Here is a 21,423-nt window from a genome sequence, read left to right on the forward strand (position 1 = left end):
TGTCCAATTCTGGGCACCACAATTCAAGAGAGATATTGACAAGCTGGAATGTGTCCAGAGGAGGACGACTAAAATGATCAAGGGTCTGGAGAACAAGCCCTATGAGGAGCGGCTTAGGGAACTGGGCATGTTTAGCCTGAAGAAGAGAAGGCTGAGAGGAGACATGATAGCCATGTATAAATATGTGAGAGGAAGCCACAGGGAGGAGAGAGCAAGCTTGTTTTCTGCTTCCTTGGAGACTAGGACGCAAGGGAACAATGGCTTCAAACTACAAGAGAGGAGATTCCATCTGAACATTAGGAAGAACTTCCTGACTGTGAGAGCCGTTCAGCAGTGGAACTCTCTGCCCCGGAGTGTGGTGGAGGCTCCTTCTTTGGAAGCTTTGAAACAGAGGCTGGATGGCCATCTGTCAGGGGAGATTTGAATGCAATATTCCTGCTTCTTGGCAGAATGGGGTTGGACTGGATGATGGCCCAGGAGGTCTCTTCCAACTCTTTGATTCTATGATTCTATGATTCTATGAATAGAGTCTTGAGTTCTCAAAGATCCGACATAACCCAATGCAAAATACAGAACAGATTTAAACACCTTTAACAGCTATTCAGAATGCTTATGCCAGCCTCTGATTGGCTGAAAACTGGCCTGGCTAAGATTTGGGCTGTCATTGGCTGCTGGCTCCATGAGGTAGTGTGGTGATTGGTCCTCCTGGTGATGGGAAACTCAAGGAGCTGTCATTCATTGATTTAAAGTGTGAATCTATTTAAAGATCTATCCCAGAGGGAGGCATAGTCCTCCAGAATGCATTGTGACAATATGCAAAACAGTCTATGATGGGATTAATGGTTCAGTCCAGTTTATATGAGGGAAGAAGTTTAGTAAAAAAAAACCATGGGTAGCTATGGTGTGGGCGACCTAGGAGGCGCTGTACAGGTTGTGCTCTGGCACCACAAGACGCAAAGCCAACCTTAAGCAACGGGGCTACAAAGTGGAGTCCACGACATGCGAGTGCGGAGAAGAGCAAGCCACAGACCACGGACTACAATGCGGTCTGAGCCCTGCCACATGCACAATGGGGACCTTCTCACAGCGACACCAGAGGCACTTCCAAGTAGTCAAAGGACATTTAGCATCATGCCAAGTTTTTAAAACTTTGTTTTTAAATGCATTTTAACTGTATCTTCAACTTGCTTCTGACACGGCAAATAAACAAGGTACTCATGACACACGGCTGAGGTCTTACCCTTGTTGTTATAGACATCTAGATAATTTGGTGCAGAAAAGATTGTGATTAGGGATGGAAAACCTGTAGTCTGGCTTTTTCTGTACATTCGGTACCTAGAAGAAAATCGACAGAGAATGTAAATGTTTTGCAGAATACACAGGAGAGAAAAAAAAAGCCGTTGAAAGCAAGCCTGGAGTTGATTTGAACCTACCCAGCGTCCTGGGCTTCGTGTGCTCGAATCACAGATAATAAATTATTGTTTTGCAAAAATTCACAAATCGCGGGGTAACTGAAAAAGAAGGTTTTGAAAGCATGTTAACACGTGCTGAAGGAAATGATTGTCTCAGCTTTTCTCAAAGGAGGGTGCAGGCTTCAAGAGCGGCGGAGGTCTGCCAAGCCCCTTCAAGTCAAACTACATTTTATAGTAACTGGGGATCTGGCACGATTGGGAAACATTTGCAGGAACTGAGGCAAGCTAGGAAACTGAACTCAAAATGGGTTGTTGTAGGTTTTTCCAGGCTATATGGCCATGTTCTACAGGCATTCTCTCCTGACGTTTCGCCTGCATCTATGGCAAGCATCCTCAGAGGTAGTGAGGTCTGTTGGAAATAGGAAAATGGGTTTATATATCTGTGGAATGACCAGGGTGGGACAAAGGACTCTTGTCTGCTGGAGCTAGGTGGGAATGTTTCAACTGACCACCTGGATTAGCATTTGATGGCTTGGCAGTGCCTGGGGGGATCTTTTGTTGAGAGGTGATTTGATGTGCCTTTAAATGCTAATCAAGGTGGTCAGTTGAAACATTCACACCTAGGTCCAGCAGACAAAAGTCCTTTGTCCTACCCTGGTCATTCCACAGATATATAAACTCATTTTCCTAGTTCCAACAGACCTCACTACCTCTGAGGATGCTTGCCATAGATGCAGGCGAAACGTCAGGAGAGAATGCCTCTAGAACATGGCCATATTGCCCGGAAAAACCTACAACAACCCAGTGATTCCGACCGTGAAAGCCTTCAACAATACATTGAATTCAAAATGTACCAGATGCCCTGAGACTCGGAAAAGCTCAAAGTACAATTCAATATAGGTGTGCCTGATGCAGAATCCTCCAGTGACTTCTAGAATGCATTGTCAAAGGCTTTCATGGCCGGAATCACTGGGTTGTTGTGGATTTTCCGGGCTGTCTGGCCATGCTCGGGAAGCATTCTCTCCTGATGTTTCGCTTGCATCTATGGCAGGCATCCCCACAGGTTGTGAGGTCTGTTTGGTTAAATTTAATTAAGGAGATACTGTTTAATTACCCAACTACAGCAGCCAAAATCGTATTTGCAAAACATTGGCGGTCAAAAGAGATACCCAAAAAAAGAAGAATGGTAGAATAAATTCCTGGAGGTAATGAATGTGGATAAATTAAATTATTGGCTGTCCTCAAACCAAAGGATTCCAAAGAAATATACAAACTGGGACCCAGTAAAAGACTATTTCAAACAACAGAAAATAGAAATTATTATTTGAAAAGAGTAAATAATAAATAAGGGGAAGCAGACAACTTTTGAAATCCAGATAAATCTGAAGGAAAAAAAATACTTGAAAAACAACCAAAGATTAGATGGAAGTCAATGGGTTTTTTTCCCTGTTTTCCTTTATATTTTCTATATTTTTATTTATTTTTTTCTTTTTCTTTCTTCCTCTTCTGGACTATTTTCTTCTTTCTACTCTTGGTTCTTGCTGCTCCCACTTTCCTGCCCAAAGCAAATATGTTCTTCCACTTTCAATGGTAAAAAACCCTCTTTTTCTATGACTTTTAATCTTACTGATAAAAATAATTGATTTTTTTTTAATGCTAATCAAGGTGGCCAATTGAAACATTCACACTTCGAACAGACAAAGAGTTCTTTCTCCCACCCTGGACATTATACCACAGGTATATAACCCCCATTTTCCTAGGCTCTAACAGACCTCACAACCTCTGACGACGCCTGCCATAGATTTGGGTGAAATGCCAGGAAAGAATCATAGAATCCTAGAATCCAAGAGTTGGAGGAGACCTCGTGGGCCATCATCCAGTCCAACCCCATTCTGCCAAGAAGCAGGAATATTGCATTCAAATCACCCCTGACAGATGGCCATCCAGCCTCTGTTTCAAAGCTTCCAAAGAAGGAGCCTCCACCACACTCCGGGGCAGAGAGTTCCACTGCTGAACGGCTCTCACAGTCAAGAAGTTCTTCCTCATGTTCAGGTGGAATCTCCTTTCTTGTAGTATGAAGCCACTGTTCTGTGTCCTAATCTCCAGGGAAGCAGAAAACAAGCTTGCTCCCTCCTCCTCCCTGTGGCTTCCTCTCACATATTTATACATGGCTATCACATCTCCTCTCAGCCTTCTCTTCTTCAGGCTAAACATGCCCAGCTCCTTAAACCGCTCCTCATAGAGCTTGTTCTCCAGATCCTTGATCTGCTCCCTCCTCCCTGTGGCTTCCTCTCACATATTTATACATGGCTATCACATCTCCTCTCAGCCTTCTCTTCAGGCTAAACATGCCCAGCTCCTTAAGCCGCTCCTCATAGAGCTTGTTCTCCAGATCCTTGATCTGCTCCCTCCTCCCTGTGGCTTCCTCTCACATATTTATACATGGCTATCACATCTCCTCTCAGCCTTCTCTTCAGGCTAAACATGCCCAGCTCCTTAAGCCGCTCCTCATAGAGCTTGTTCTCCAGATCCTTGATCTGCTCCCTCCTCCCTGTGGCTTCCTCTCACATATTTATACATGGCCCTCACCATGTCTCCTCTCATCTTTCTCTTCTTCAGGCTAAACATGCCCAGCTCCTTAAGCCGCTCCTCATAGGGCTTGTTCTCCAGACCCTTGATCATTTTAGTCGCCCTCCTCTGGACACATTTTAGCTTCCGGAACATGGCCATACAGCCCAAAAAACTCACAGCGACCCAGTACTTCTAAAATGTTTGAAATATATTAGAAAGCAGTAAGGACACTGCATTCTAGGCCTTGCATTTTAGGAGTAAAAATTCAAAGGGGACTCAACTCTGAGCCAAGGTGTATTTTTAGAAGAGAATTGCCCACACTTGCTAAAAAGAGAATTCTGCACAAAGCGCAGGAGGCGGAAAGAACAGAGCAGAGCAAATGAGCGTGCCCTACATTTATTTTTCACTCTACTCAGTGCTTCGTTGGAGTTATTTCTCACCTGTAGAAATAAGAGCAACCTCGAACGGTATTGTGGGTAAAGTGTTCCAGTGTCTTCTCGTTGCCATAATCCTCTGATGGATCAGACCATAGCAGATCACACATTGGACCAAAAGCCGGAGGTTCCTTAAACCTGTCTAACTGAAGACACAAACCAAAAGACAATTATAAATATATAGATCCACAGGACCAAGGACACAAATGGTTAAAATAGAATGCACTGACATTAAAAACAAACACGAATCCATCTGTGCTACACATATACACGCTCCCCTATGGTCTCCAGGAACTAAATATTTAACACCTCCATCTCCAACCAGCGCTGACACAGACCATAGGTATAATTACTTGCATGGGAGAAAGGTTGAAGGCATAGATTTTTTTTAAAAAAAGTACATTTGATTTATTTTAAAGATTAAGAAAAAATACTGTATATACTCGAGTATAAGCCTAGTTTTTCAGCCCCCTTTTTAGGCTGAAAAATCTCCCCTCGGCTTATACTCGAGTCAATGTTATTTACTATTTTACTCTGTTATTAGTATTATTTGATTACATTTATTATTTTACTCTATTATTGTTATTATATTTATTATTTTACTCTTCATTGTTATTATAACATTTATTATTTTACTCTTTATTGTTATTATTACATTTATTATTTTACTCTATTTATTATTATTAGTACATTTATTATTTTACTCTTTATTGTTATTATTACATTTATTATTTTACTCTTTATTGTTATTATTACATTTATTATTTTACTCTATTTATTATTATTAGTACATTTATTATTTTACTCTTTATTGTTATTATTACCTTTATTATTTTACTCTTTATTGTTATTATTACATTTATTATTTTACTCTTTATTGTTATTATTACATTTATTATTTTACTCTATTTATTATTATTAGTACATTTATTATTTTACTCTATTTATTATTGTTATTATTACATTTATTATTTTACTCTATTTATTATTGTTATTATTACATTTATTATTTTATTCTTTACTGTTATTACAACATTTATTATTTTACTCTATTATTATTATTATTACATTTATTATTTTCCTCTTTATTGTTTTTATTACACGTATTACTTTACTCTATTATTGTTATTACATTTATTATTTTATTATTTACTGTTATTACAACATTTATTATTTTACTCTATTTATTCTTATTATTACATTTATTATTTTACTCTTTATTGTTATTATTACATTTATTATTTTACTCTATTTATTATTGTTATTATTACATTTATTATTTTATTCTTTACTGTTATTACAACATTTATTATTTTACTCTATTTATCATTATTATTACATTTATTATTTTACTCTCTTATTACTGTTATGACATTTCCATTATTTTACTCTATTATTATTTTTATTACATTTATTATTTTACTCCCTTTACTATTATTGGAAGGATATGTAAGCATATTTACATTGAAGAAGGTTAGAATAATGGTTTAATCAGAGTTGGACAGCTTTGTCTTAAATTACAATTTTATGTAAATATTTTTGAATATTTACTCTACAGATGCCTCAATTAATGTATTTTTATTGGTATCTATTTCTATTTTGAAACTTACCAGTAGCTGCTGCATTTCTTGCCCTCGGCTTATACTCGAGTCAATACATTTTCCTAGTTTTTTGTGGTAAAATTAGGTGTCTCGGTTTATATTCGGGTCGGCTTATACTCGAGTATATACGGTAATTTCTTTCTAACTATGCAATTTATCAGAAGATATGAACCTTATGTCTGTATCTATACACATAATAAAAGTGAAAGTGTGTATGTGTGTATGCAGCAGAGCTGTCCACTTACAGCAGCGTTTCTCAACCTGGGGGTCGGGACCCCTGAGGGGGTCGTGAGGGGGTGTCAGAGGGGTCACCAAAGACCATCAGAATTTTCTGTTGGTCAGGGGGGTTCTGTGTGGAAAGTTTGGCCCAATTCTATTGTTGGTGGTGTTGAGAATGCTCTTTAATTATAGGTGAACTATACATCCCAGCAACCACAACTCCCAAATATCACGGTCTATTTTCCCCAAATTCCACCAGTATCCACATTTGGGCATATTGAGTATTCCTGTGAAGTTTGGTCCAGATCCATCATTGTTGAGTCCACAGTGCTCTCTGGATGTAGGTGAACTATAACTCCAAAACTCAAGGTCAATGCCCATCAAACCCTTCCAGTATTTTCTATTGCTCATGGGAGTTCTGTGTGTTAAGTTTGGTTCAATTCCATCCTTGGTGGAGTTTAGAACGCTCTTTGATTGTAGGTGAACTATAAATCCCAACAACTACAACTCCCAAATGACATTATTGATCCTACCCCCCCCCCCCCCAATCCCACCAGCATTCAAATTTGGGCATATTGGGTATTTGTGCCAAACTTTCCAAGTTTCTAAAGACTTTGTTTAGGAAAATCCATAGGGCCTCTCAGCCGAGGCACCCCGCCCTTCCCTTGGGCACAAAGACAATTGCTATAGGCCTAGCGTGTGTCAGCACAAACATTAAAATAAACATTAAACAGTATACTTACGATCCATTTAGCTATTGCTATTTGGGACACAAAACCCCCATGACCAACAGAACATACTGCAGACATTTTGGGGAAATTGTCCTTGATGGGAGTTATAGTTCACCTGCATCCAGAGAAATTATGACCCCCACCAACAATGGAAGACAATTATGCTGGGGAAAGTGGAAAGCAAAAGGAAGAGGGGCTGACCAAGGGCAAGATGGATGGACGGCATCCTTGAAGTGACTGGACTGACCTTGAGGGAGCTGGGGGTGGTAACGGCCGACAGGGAGCTCTGGCGTGGGCTGGTCCATGAGGTCACGAAGAGTTGGAGACGACTGAACGAATGAACAACAACAACAACCGACAATGGACTGGGACCACACTTTGCACAGAGAGGCCCCATGACCAACTGAACATACTACAGGGGTTGGTGGGAATGGACCTTGATTTTGAGAGTTGTAGTTCACCCTTATCCAGAAAGCACTGAACCCAGCCAATGATGGATCTAGAACAAACTTGGCACACAGACATGGCTAACTTTGAATACAGGTGGGGTTTGGGGGTGAGTGACCTTGGATCCGGAAGTTCTAGTTCACTTGTCCAGAGAGCACTGAACCCAGGCAATGTCAGATCTGGACCAAACTTGGCACACAGAGCAAACATGGCCAACTGTGCATACAGGCGGTGTTTGAAGGTGAGTGACCTTGGATCCGGAAGTTGTCGTTCATTTATCCAGAGAGCACTGAAACCAGCCAACATCAGATCTGGACCAAACTTGGCACACAGACCAAACATGGCCAACTATGCATACAGGCAGGGTTTGGGGGTGAGTGACCTTGGATCTGGAAGTTGTAGTTCACTTGTCCAGAGAGCACTGAACCCAGGCAATGTTAGATCTGGACCAAACTTGGCACACAGACCAAACATGGCCAACTGTTCATACAGGCGGAGTTTGGGGGTGAGTGACCTTGGATCCGGAAGTTGTAGTTCACTTATCCAGAGAGCACTTAACCCAGCCAATGATGGATCTGGACCAAACTTGGCACACAGACCAAACATGGCCAACTGTGCAAACAGGCGGGGTTTGGGGGTGAGTGACCTTGGATCCGGAAGTTGTAGTTCACTTATCCAGAGAGCACTTAACTCAGGCAATGTCAGATCTGGACCAAATTTGGCACACAGACTCAACATGGCCAAGTATGAATACTGATGGGGTTTGGGGTGAATGACTCATGATTTTGGGAAATGCAATTCACCCACATTCTTGCGCAATTTCTAATGGAAGAATTCATAAAAAACAGCAGGAAAGAGTGACTTTTAAGAAATAAACCTACAAATTACCAAACTGATATTACCGAACACCCCAAAACAAACAATGCTATTTTCAATTAATTTGGGCACCACTGGGTCTCCAAGCTAGAAGACTATAAAGGTCAGTCAGAAGTTGTCATAGTGTACGTTGTAGTCTCCAAAATTTTACAACTTCCTACAACTAAATCACATTAATGAAATTTCAGCCATTCTGAAGTATGGGGAAGGGATGGAAAATTAAGAGAAAGCGAGGTGACTTACTTTCCTAATGTCGTCTAGACATGTGATTTCAGGAGACAGCCCTCCGTGCACACACAAAAACTGCTGGTTCAAAAGGGCAGCGAGAGGGAGACAGTCAAAGGTATCCATGCATGCATCGTACACCCGCTCCGAGTACTTGATTCGACCTACAGGAAAGGAAGCAAAAGGCGGCAAGGGTTAGGTATCAGCTATGCAGGACCAACTCATTGCAGCCCCTCAGTTGCACACAAAGTTCTGGAACATCTAATGATACGTACAAAGCAAAGAAAAAAGAACTTTTAAATGTGCTGCACACCTTTTCCTTCCTCCATGTTGCTCCTGTTTTGGTACTCTGTCTTCATGGAATTTCCACATCAAAGTGTCTGATTTATTTTATTTTATTTATTTATCGTGTCAAGGGCTGACCAAACAGATGCATTGCATTTTTTTTAACTAAAATTGTTAAAATGCTGACTGGCACAACCTGGGGATCACAACCAGACACAGTGAAGACATCTGCCCTTGCGCTATGCTACTCTGCTGCTGAGTATGCATGCCCAGTGTGGAACACATCTCACCACACTAAAGCAGTGGATGTGGCTCTTAATGAGACATGCCGCATTATCACGGGGTGTCTGCGCCCTACATCACGGGAGAAATTACACTGCTTAGCCGGTATTGCACCACCTGACATCCGCCGGGAAGTAGCAGCCAATAGTGAAAGGACCAAGGCAGTGACATCTCCAGCTCATCTCCTGTTTGGGTATCAGCCAGCTCGTCAACGACTTAAATCAAGAAATAGTTTTCTAAGATCTACAGAGACACTCGCTGGAACACGTCAGCAAGCGAGAGTCCAAAAGTGGCAGGCTCGAACCTAGCACCTCAACCAATGGCTGATACCAGATGAGAGACTCCCCGCTGGGCACACAGAAGATGGGGCAACTTGGAAGATGTATTGTCGAAGGCTTTCATGGCTGGAATCACTAGGTTCTTGTGGGTTTTTTCGGGCTATGGAGCCATGTTCTAGAGGCATTTCTCCTGACGTTTCGCCTGCATCTATGGCAAGATGTTGGAATAGGAAGATTGGAAGATGTTGAATAGACTGGGCTCTGGCACCACGAGATGCAGAGCCAACCTTATGAAATGGGGCCACAAAGTGGAGTCCACGACATGTGAGTGTGGAGAAGAGCAAACCAGAGACCACCTGCTGCAATGCAACCTGAGCCCTGCCACATGATGCACCAAGTAGGACCTTCTTGCGGCAACACCAGAGGCACTCCAAGGGGCCAGATACTGGTCAAAGGACATCTAATCAATTACCAAGCTTGCAAACTTTGTGTTTTGTTTGTTATTTTTTTTAAAGGTGTCTGATGTAGAACGCCTAGAGGCCTACTTTGCTGTGCAGACAATGCCACGGCATATTTGAGAGGGCATGGACAGTTTGCAAGGGATGGCAGACGGGCATGCTGCCGTTCACCGTCACTTTATGTGAACTGGAAGTGCCTCCCAAAACATGTTCAACACTCCCCTGCAGCAACACATTGCAGGAGAAGATTTGGAGCGACAGGCTAGGTGTCTTCCAGGGAAACTTGTTCACCCTTGCAGATTTTGCTACTGAAGAAGCCTCCAAGGGACAGTTTGAAAGCAGTGCCTTCAGCTCCGCTCTGCTGTAGACACGACTGCTGTATGGAACGCTTCCGAGAGCAGTTTGGGATTTTGCAAGCCATCTCCCAAGTCCAATACCTATTTTATATTTCTTGTCACCTTTTACAAACAGGCTCGTTGGATGTATGAGCATCTTTGAAGTGCATTGCGAAAATCAGTCCCTACAGCATATGGTGACATAAACAACGTAGATGGGGGGAAAAGAGAATTGTCCTGTACTCTTTTGCAGGTTAGGAGAACCAGAAGAGAAAAAACAAAACCAGCTTCAAAATGCAGGAAGAACGTCTATGCTCTTCACTTTTCTGTAGACGTGCTAAAGCTTGCTTGTACTCCAGACTGAACATAGAACCCTAGAGTTGGAAGAGACCTCCTGGGCCATCATCCAGTCCAACCCCATTCTGCCTAGAAGCAGGAATATTGCATTCAAAGCACCCCTGACAGATGGCCATGCAGCCTCTGTTTCAAAGCTTCCAAGGAAGGAGCCTCCACCACACTCCGGGGCAGAGAGTTCCACTGCTGAACGGCTCTCACAGTCAGGAAGTTCTTCCTCATGTTCAGGTGGAATCTCCTCTCTTGTAGTTTGAAGCCATTGCTCCATTGCGTCCTAGTCTCCAGAGAAGCAGAAAGGAAGCTTGCTCCCTCCGCCCTGTGGTTTCCTCTCAGATATTTATACATGGCTCTCATCATGTCTCCTCTCCACCTTCTCTTCTTCAGGCTAAACATGCCCAGCTCTTTCAGCCGCTCCTCATAGGGCTTGTTCTCCAGACCCTGGATCCTTTGAGTTGCCCTCCTCTGGACACATTCCAGCTTAGAGTCAATCTCTCTCTTGAATTGTGGTGCCCAGAACTGGACAGAGTGTGATTCCAGGTCAAGTGGTCTGACCAATGCAGAATAGAGCATGGGGAGCATGACTTCCCTGGACCTAGGCACTAGCATTGAGGAGAATCACCCTCTGGGGACAAGCTCCTCATGCGGGGACATGAGATAAGCCTCCCACAAGGATGATAAAAACATCAAATCATCCGGGCAATGTCCCCTGGGCAACGTCCTTGCAGACGGCCAATTCTCTTATACCAGAAGCGACTTGCAGTTTCTCAAGTTGCTGCTGACATGATAATAATAATACCCTCTGGGTTCATTAAGCCTCCCACAAGGATGATAAAAACATCAAATCATATGGGCAATGTCCCCTGGGCAACGTCCTTGCAGACGGCCAATTCTCTTATACCAGAAGCGACTTGCAGTTTCTCAAGTCGCTCCTGACACGATAATAATAATACCCTCTGGGTTCGTTCCCTTAACCAATGACAGATCCTTATAACTGTAGTTGTGCCCAGCCCATATTTGACTAGTTTCCTTGCCAGAAGAGTGAAGAATGGTAAGACAGTGGCATCTGGAAAGTGAGAGGCTCCTCTTACTACCATTCCCATACAGTCTACATAATTAAAACAGGCTTTGTGTATTCAAGTGGCGCATACACACGCACACTGAGCAATCTCTGCCAACGGGGAAGCCCCCGATCTTCCTCCAGTCCTGTCACCAGCTGCAGCCTGGAAGGGAAAGCTCTTGGCAGTAATTACAGGGTGTTGGGTCCTTAAGCTGATGGAGGTGGGAGGGACAGCTTGTGTGGAGTCAGGCCAGCAGCGCATCCACGACAACAACGACAATGGCAACACGGTGCTAACAGACCCCCTGTGAACAGGGATTTAGAACGCCCCGTCTATGTACATCGGAGGAGGGCATGCGCACAACCGCACCCGCACCCAGAGCCTTCTTTCACCCGATGCCAAACCCACCTGTTGCCCCGTACTTACATTCCTGCTTAAAGGTGAAATATTCTGTGAGGTGCCTGCACTCGTGGTTCCCTCGGAGCAGGAAGAGTGTTTTGGGGTGGTTTATCTTTAAGCTCCACAAATAAAGCATGCACTGCAAGAGAGAGAAAAGACAGCACACGATCAGCAACCACTCTTGCAAGGAAACGACACGCTGGAGCTTTGGGGAGGCTTGTGGGAGTAAACGCACGGAGAGTCCTTCCAAAAGGAAAAGAAAAAAAAATCCAGAATGCAGCAGGGGAAACTGGGTCTCACACCACGCTTATTTTTCCACCCAAGTCAGTACGGTCTGCGCTGAGTGATAGTGGTTTGTCATGGATTTGGGAAAAGAGCAGGGTTTCTCATCACCTTTCAATAAGAGATCCCAGGACCTGAATCTTTTGCATGGATAACATAGTTGCTAATCTATGCTAGGCTCATGGGTGCTGCAGTGAGTTAAACAGCTAAGCTAACTTGCTGACCAAAAGGTTGGTGGTTCGAATCCGGGAACGGGGTGAGCTCCCGTTGTTACCCCAGCTTCTTCCAATCTAGCAGTTCAAAAAGATCAATAGGTACCGCTCTGGAGGGAAGGTAATGGTACTTCAAGCAGTCATGCCTATGGCCACATGACCTTGGAGGTGTCTATGGACAATGCCGGCTCTTGTTTAGAAATGGAGATTCATTATTTATTTATTTAAAACATTGATATTCCGCCCTTCTTCTCACCCCAAAGGGGACTCAGGGCGGAGCACAGCATATACATGGCAAACATTCAATGCCGGGACATAAAACCCTAAATATATATACAAACATTAAAATCACTTATACCCACATTAAAACCAGTTGCTTAAAAACCATCTCAGGACGCCACAATTAATGTCATTTTATTGCTATCTGTTTTTATTTTGGATTTTACCATTAGCGGCTGCATTTCTCACCCTCGGCTAATACTCGAGTCAATACGTTTTCCCAGTTTTTTGTGGTACCATTACGTGCCTCGGCTTATATTCGGGTCGGCTTGTACCCGAGTATATACGATATATTGTTATGCATTAAGACATAAGGCAGGGAATATATATCAATGTGTGAATGCTGATCACTGATCAGCTCTGCACCAAATTCATCCATTAATATACAAATACGAATATTCACTGTGAAGAGCCAAAAAAACGGAACCATAAATATTCTCCATCTTCATCGCTATGATACTTCATCTTAGAATCATAGAATCCTAGAATCAAAGAGTTGGAAAAGACCTCCTGGGCCATCATCCAGTCCACCTCCATTCTGCCAAGAAGCAGGAATATTGCATTCAAATCACCCCCGACCAATGGCCATCCAGCCTCTGCTTAAAAGCTTCCAAAGAAGGAGCCTCCACCACACTCCGGGGCAGAGAGTTCCACTGCTGAACGGCTCTCACAGTCAGGAAGTTCTTCCTAATGTTCAGGTGGAATCTCCTCTCTTGTAGTTTGAAGCCATTGTTCCGTGTCCTTTTCTCCAAGGAAGCAGAAAACAAGCTTGCTCCCTCCTCCTCCCTGTGGCTTCCTCTCACGTATTTATACATGGCTATCATATCTCCTCTCAGCCTTCTCTTCTTCAGGCTAAACATGCCCAGTTCCTTAAGCCGCTCCTCATAGGGCTTGTTCTCCAGACCTTTTATCATTTTAGTCGCTCTTCTCTGGACACATTCCAGCTTGTCAATATCTCTCTTGAATTGTGGTGTCCAGAATTGGACACAATATTCCAGATGTGGTCTAACCAAAGCAGAATAGAGGGGTAGCATTACTTCCTTAGATCTAGACACTATGCTCCTATTGATGCAGGCCAAAATCCCATTGGCTTTGTTGATGGGAAGCTTCCCACCGGAGTGGAAATCATCTGTCGGACACATGGTAAGTTGTTTAACCGCAGCAGACTGAAAGCCAAAACCAAGGTTACAACAACTTCTGTTACAGAACTCCAGTATGTTGATGACAATGTCGTCTGTGCGCATTCAGAAGAAGAACTACAAGCCACTCTAAACACCTTCGCAGAAGCATACGAGAAGCTCGGCCTGTCATTGAACAACAAGAAAACCAAAGTCCTGTTCCAGCGGTCACCAGCCAACCCCTCTCCAATGCCAGAGATACAGCTTAATGTGTCACATTAGGAAATGTGGACCATTTCCGCTCCCTTGGCAGCCACTTCTCCACAAAAGTCAACATCGACACTGCATGAGCTCTGCGAGTGCAGCATTTTTCCGAATGAAGCAGAGAGTGTTTGAGGACCGGGACATCCATAGGGAGACCAAGGGGCTTGTTTATAAAGCCATTGTCCTCCCAACCCTGCTCTACACCTGTGAAACGTGGACTGTCTACAAACGTCACATGCAACTCCTGGAACGATTCCATCAACGCTGCCTCTGGAAAATCCTGCAAATCTCTTGGGAAGACAGACGGACAAACGTCAGTGTGCTGGAAGAAGAAGCAAAGGTCACCAGCAGTGAAGCGATGGTCCTTCATCATCAACTCCACTGGACCAGCCACGTTGTCTGGATGCCTGACCACCTTCTCCCAAAGCAGTTGCTCTACTCTGAACTCAAGAATGGAAAACAGAATGTTGGAGGACAGGAAAAGAGATTGAAAGATGGGCTCAAAGCCAACCTTAAAATCTCTGGCATAGACACCGAGAACTGGGAAGCCCTGGCCCTTGAGCGTTCCAGCTGGAGGTTAGCTGTGACCAGCAGTGCTGCAGAATTTGAAGAGGTACAAATGGAGGGTGAAAGAGAGAAACGTGCCAAGAGGAAGGAAGCGCAAGCCAACCCCAACCAGGACCACCTTCCACCTGGAAACCAATGCCCTCCCTGCGGGAGAAGATGCAGGTCAAGAAGAGGGCTCCACAGTCACCTATGGACCCACCAGAACACTGACCCTGGAAGACTATCTTACTCTGCCAACTAGAGATCGCCTAAGTAAGTAAGTAAGTAAGTAAGTAAGATCATTGATCAACTCTGCACCAAATTCATGCATCAATATACAAATACGAATATTCACTGTGAAGAGCCAAAAAAAGCCAAATCATACATAGCCAACGACAAAAGATCAATTGTAGGACACCTTCTCTCTTCCTCCACCTCCCTATTCATTTATACGTTTGTTAATGAAGTTGCCGAGCTCCTAGACATTACTTCAACTGAAAAGCTGGTACTCAAAGCAGGACTCACATGGAAAGAATAGAAATATCTCCCTAAACCACACAAAAGAGGAACCACTCCACATGTTTCAGCAACCACTTTGAAACTAACAACATGTGAAATGAAACAATCAGGTCAAGCAAGCCTTGTATAAGCAAAGAAAAATATGTTGAAATTTTTACAGACCACTTGAAAGCTTCTTCAAAAAATATCTTTCACCAGTCTCTCCTCCCACCCCCAAATTTCCATTTTGTTTGCCAAATTAATAGATCTGGGCCTTTTAAACAGACAGAGAGGAGCTGGCAAGGCAGGCTCATCAGCTGTCTCTGAGTTTTTCTGTTCCAGAATGCTGAATGAGGGATTTTGGAGGCAACTTCTGTTTCCTTCGTCCATTGTAGGCGGGTACCCACGGCTACAGGAGCACAAGAGAAAGACTTTGAGTGAACCGAAGCCTGCTCTCCAAACACGTCTGCATAACAGTGAGGATCTCGAGGCCGTGTTTTAGTCTTAAGATCTTGGGAGTTTGGATTCATATTTTAAGAAGTTTCCATAGTCTTGCTTTTGGATGCATGTTCATGTTTTGATTCTTGTTTTCTTGGATTTATGCTCATGTTTTGATTCTGATTTTCCTGAACTGTTTGGATTATTGCCTTTGGGATGTTTTTTCCCCCCCTATGGCCAGTTTGATTTGTCTTATTATTACCTTTTACCTATTGGATGTTGCCTTTCTTATTTCCTATGGTGATTTTCCCCTTTTATATGTGCTTTTCTCAAGAAACAGTTTTACTACTACTGCTTTTGGATTTCTGGGTGGTGTTGAGTGCAAGGTGAAATCTGGCTGGGGTGCAACACTGACCGCATAGGGAGAGCACAACCCAAACCAGAATGGGCTTTAAACTACCCATCAGCACCAAGTAACTCCCACTAACAGTATACAGGGTTAGTCAAAATGAATAGGCCAATAAGAAAATTAATTGTACCCGAATTGGCCTATTCATTTTGACTAACCCTGTATTTGCCTTTTATGGGTGGTTATTTATAGCCTCCCATTCAATGGGTTAGACCCTTGTGCTGGCAGGACTGAAGACTGACAGGTCGGAGGTTTGAATCTGGGGAGAGCGTGGATGAGCTCCTTCAGTCAGCTCCAGCTTCCCATGTGGGAACATAAGGGAAGCCTCCCCCACAAGGATGATAAAACATCAAAAACATTTGGGCGTTCCCTGGGCAAAGTCCTTGCAGACGGCCAATTATCTCACACCTCGAAAGGGACTCAGAGCAGTTTACAAGATATATATACATACAATATATAATACTATTAGCATAGTACAATATCAGCATTATACATTACTACATTGTACTATTATTAGCAATATTACATGTAATATAAAATATATAATTATAATATCATATTATTAGTATTATATTGTATTACATTATATTATAAATATTATATGTATATACAATATATTATTGGAGCCCCCGGTGGCGCAGTGCGTTAAAGCGCTGAGCTGTTGTGCTTGTTGACCGAAAGGTCACAGGTTCGATTCCAGGGAGCGGCGTGAGCTTCCGCTGTCAGCCCTAGCTTCTGCCAACCTAGCAGTTCAAAAACATGCAAATGTGAGTAGATCAATAGGTACCCCTGCGGCGGGAAGGTAACAGCGCTCCATGCAGTCATGCCGGCCACATGACCTTGGAGGTGTCTACGGACAACGCCGGCTCTTCGGCCTGGAAATGGAGGTGAGCACCACACCCCAGAGTCAGACATGACTGGACTTCATGTCAGGGGACTACCTTTACCTTTACCTACAATATATTATATTACATTTTATTATATTCTATTATTAGCATAGCAATAATATACAATACAATTGTTTTGTTCACTCCTGATACGATAAACAATAAATACTCGTCACTTCTTTCCAGGTTGAAGAGGAATCCTAGAATCCTCGAGTGGGAAGAGACCTGGTGGGCCATCCAGTCCAACCCCATTCTGCCAAGAAGCAGGAAAATCGCATTCAAAGCATTCCCGACAGATGGCGAGATGCTGGCCACATGACCTTGGAGGCGTCTATGGACAACGCTGGTTCTTTAGCTTAGAAATGGAGATGAGCCCCAAGCCCCAGAGTCGGACACGACTAGACTTAATGTCAAAGGGAAACTTCTACCCTTTTTTATGTAACATCCAGGAGCCCACGGTGGTGAAGCGGGTCAAACTGCTGAGCTGCTGAACTTGCTGACCAAAAGATTGGCGGTTTGAATCCAGGCAGTGAGGTGAGCTCCCGCTGTTAGGCCCAGCTTCTGCCAACTTAGCAGTTTGAAAACATGCAAATCATAGAGTTGTAAGAGAGCTCGTGAGCCATCCAATTCATTCCCATTCTGCCAAGAAGCAGGAATATTGCATTCAAAGCACCCCCGACAGATGGCCATTCAGCCTCTGTTTCAAAGCCTCCAAAGAAGGACCCTCCACCACACTCCAGGGCAGAGAGTTCCACTGATGAACAGCTCTCCTTACAGTCAGGAAGTTCTTCCTCATGTTCAGATGGAATCTCCTTTTTTGCAGTTTTTCAAGTTGCCCCTGACACGAACGAAAAGTCATTGGTTGATATCAGACACCGATCCAGCATATCTAAGAGCCTAAACACAATCCAAAGAAGTCCTGGAAGAACCAATATTGTATCAAGCCAATTTTTTTTTAAAGGAGTCATGGGGAGCTTCCTTGGAAGCAGCCTTATCATTTCCCCTTATTAATTAACAACTCCCTGGAGTAGCTTAGCAGGTATTTTAAATGAGGAGGGGAAAGATGAGTGTACTGATACCAGCTGCAATAACATCTGAAAAAAACATGTTTTGGTTGAACAAGCCCTATGAGGAGCGACTTAAAGAACTGGACATGTTTAGCCTGAAGAAGGAAAGGCTGAAAGGAGACATGATGATGGCCATGTACAAATACGTCAGAGGAAGTCATAGGGAGGAGGGAGTGAACTTGTTTTCCGCTGTCCTGAAGACTAGGATGCGGAACAATGGCTTCAAACTACAAGAAAGGAGATTTCATCTGAACGAGGAAGAACTTCCTGACTGTGAGCGCCGTTCAACAGTGGAACTCTTTGCTCCGGAGTGTGGTGGAGGCTTCTTCTTTAGAAGCTTTCAAGCAGAGGCTGGATGGCCATCTGTCGGGGGTGCTTTGAATGCAATTTTCCTCTTCTTGGTAGAATGGGGCTGGACTGGATGATGGCCCATGAGGTCTCTCCCAATTCTAGGATTCTATGTGAGAGGTGTTCAGCAGTGCAACTCTCTGCCCCGGAGTGTGGTGGAGGGTCCTTCTTTGGAGGCTGGATGGCCATCTGTTAGGGGTGCTTTGAATGCAATGGTCCTGCTTCTTGGCAGAATGGGGTTGGACTGCATGGCCCACCAGGTCTCTTCCAACTCTAGGATTCTATGTGAGAGCTGTTCAGCAGTGGAACTCTTTGCTTTGGAGTGTGGTGGAGGCTTCTTCTTTGGAAGCTTTCAAGCAGAGGCTGGATGGCCATCTGTCAGGGGTGCTTTGAATGCAATATTCTTGCTTCTTGGCAGAATGGGGCTGGACTGGTTGGCCCAGGAGGTCTCTTCCAACTCTAGGATTCTATGTGAGAGCCGTTCAGCAGTGGAACTCTCTGCCCTGGAGTGTGGTGGAGGGTCCTTCTTTGGAGGCTGGATGGCCATCTGTCGGGGGTGCTTTGAATGCAATTTTCCTGCTTCTTGGAAGAATGGGGCTGGACTGGATGGCCACCAGGTCTCTTCCAACTCGAGGATTCTATGATCTCCCTTGGCTGCCTCGCAGAACTAGCAGAACTGAAGCTGAGGCTCGCCTGAGCAATTTTTACCCCTGAAGTGCTTTGCAGAAAAGTCACAGTGGAGTGTCTTCAAATTATTGAGTAGGTCATGCAAGCCGCGTAATATGCAACTCCTGGCTCAGCAAGGCTCTGCTCCAAGCACTGGCGGCAAAGGACTGTTCCTTTGCTCCCATCACTGTCAAAAAGGAGGCAGATGAACTCTTCCCTAGACTTGTTAAGAGCCATTCAAAGTGTTCCATCAACGTATGTTCTCACCATTGCCTCAACCGCCTTCTACTCAACTCCCTGGTGAACCAAGGTGCTTTTAAGGAGTTCTGCTCAACGGAGAAGAGTATTTAGAAGCAACGGTATCAATTACCTGAGTTCAAAAAGGGAATGTGGATCTGAAACAAGGGCAAACCCTGGTAAAAGACAATCTCCAGGGCCTTCATGAAACCATTTGCATCTATCTGCTTCTGGGGACAGGCCATATGCTTCTGGTAAACAGACTGTAGGCCTGTGACTCTAATCTCAGCACCATTTTCTCCTGTATGATTTCTATTATCTTTTCCTAGTGAAGAAACCAATGAAGCCCTGCAACTTTGAAGGATGGACTGTATGTTTTGGAAATAGTCCAAAAATGTGGTTTGGGGTTTTATTGAATATTAGCTGCACCCACCACGCGTTGCTGTGGCCAACCTTCCCCCCCTCTTTCTCTCCTTCTTTCCCTCCTTCCCTTTCCTTCTTTCCTTCTCTCCTTCCCTCCCTCTTTCTCTCCTTCTTCCCCTCCTTCCCTTTTCTTCTTTCCTTCTCTCTTTCCTTCCTTCCCTCCCTCCTTCCCTTTTCTTCTTTCCTTCTCTCCTTCCTTCCTTCCCTCCCTCTTTCTCTCCTTCTTTCCCTCCTTCCCTTTTCTTTCCTTCTCTCCTTCCTTCCTTCTCTCTTTCCTTCCTCCCTTTTTCTTTTCCTTCCCTTTCTTCCTTCTCTGCCTCTTTCCTTCCTTTGTTTTTTGCTTCGATCTTTCCTTGTGTCTTTCCTTCCCTCCCTCTTTCTTTCTCTTCTTCCTTCGCTCCTTCTTTCCTTCCTTCCCTTTTATTCCTTCCTTCTATCCTTCCTTTCCTTTTATTCTTTCCTTCTCTCCTTCTTTCTCTTTCTCTACCCATTTCTTTCCATCGTTCTTCTTTTCCTCTTTCTCTCCTTCCTTCCTTCCTTCCTCTATCTCTTTCCTTCCTTTCCCCTTCCTTCCTTCCTTCCTTCCTTCCCCCTTCCCTCCCTCCCTTGCTTAGTATCCAATATACCTCACAACCTCTGAGGATGCCTGCCATAGATGTGGGAGAAATGTCAGGAGAGAATGCTTCTGGAACATGGCCAGAAGCAAGAAAGGATTTTAGAGTATGGAACCAGAGGTATCCTTTTTCCCACACACCAGAACATCTATATTTTTTTTTCTCATGTCAGGAGCAACTTGAGGAATTGCAAGTCACTTTCAGTGAGAGAGAATTGGCCATCTGCAAGGATGTTGCCCCCCCCCCCCGGATATTTTGATGGTTTACCATCCTTGTGGGAGGATTCTCTCTCCTCTGGAGCTGACAGAGGGAGCTCATCCGCGCTCCCCCCGGATTCGAACCTCTGACCTGTCGGTCTTCAGTCCTGTCGGCACACGCTGTGCCACTGGGAGCAATGAAGCACAATTATAACTCATCAAGAGGAGCCTAGTGTCTAGATCCAGGGAAGTCCTGCTCCCCATGCTCTATTCAGCTTTGGTTAGACCACTTTACCTGGAATATTGTGTCCAATTCTGGGCACCACAATTGAAGGGAGATGTTGACTCTAAGCTGGAATGTGTCCAGAGGAGGGCGACTCAAAGGCTCAAGGGTCTGGAGAACAAGCTCTATGAGGAGCGGCTTAAGGAGCTGGGCATGTTTAGCCTGAAGAAGAGAAGGCTGAGAGGAGATATGATGATGGCCATGTATAAATATGTGAGAGGAAGCCACAGGGAGGAGGAGGGAGCAAGCTTGTTTTCTGCTTCCCTGGAGACTAGGACGCAAGGGAACAATGGCTTCCAACTACAAGAGAGGAGATTCCATCTGAACATGAGGAAGAACTTCCTGACTGTGAGAGCCGTTCAGCAGTGGAACTCTCTGCCCCAGAGTGTGGTGGAGGCTCCTTCTTTGGAAGCTTTGAAACAGAGGCTGGATGGCCCTCTGTCAGGGGTGATTTGATTGCAATATACCTGCTTCTTGGCAGAATGGGGTTGGACTGGATGATGGCCCAGGAGGTCTCTTCCAACTCTAGGATTCTAGGATTCATCAAGATCCATTTGAGGTCCTTATATTTAACCACATGTACATCCCTTCCTGCAAGGAACTAAGAGGAGCAGACGTGTTATTATCTGATTCTTCCATTTGATAAATACCTATATATTTGTATTCTATTTTAAGAGGACCAGACGTATG

General features: G+C 44.1%; 1 protein-coding gene across 4 annotated transcripts in view; it reads right to left on the bottom strand.

Moving 5' to 3' along the window:
- Positions 1-21,423, bottom strand: part of PPP3CC (protein phosphatase 3 catalytic subunit gamma) — a 117,823-nt gene that overhangs the window by 41,941 nt on the left and 54,459 nt on the right. For all 4 annotated transcript variants that reach the window (XM_060787606.2, XM_060787603.2, XM_060787604.2 and 1 more), the window contains exons 4-8: positions 11,993-12,104; positions 8,535-8,680; positions 4,424-4,563; positions 1,434-1,511; positions 1,241-1,335 (exon numbers count right to left, since the gene is read on the bottom strand). In XM_060787606.2, the coding sequence (XP_060643589.1) occupies positions 1,241-1,335; positions 1,434-1,511; positions 4,424-4,563; positions 8,535-8,680; positions 11,993-12,104 (571 nt within the window). The remainder of the gene's footprint in view (positions 1-1,240; positions 1,336-1,433; positions 1,512-4,423; positions 4,564-8,534; positions 8,681-11,992; positions 12,105-21,423) is intronic.

The sequence above is a fragment of the Anolis sagrei genome, chromosome 7 (genome assembly GCF_037176765.1).
Source record: "Anolis sagrei isolate rAnoSag1 chromosome 7, rAnoSag1.mat, whole genome shotgun sequence".
Taxonomy (NCBI): Eukaryota; Metazoa; Chordata; class Lepidosauria; order Squamata; family Dactyloidae; genus Anolis; species Anolis sagrei.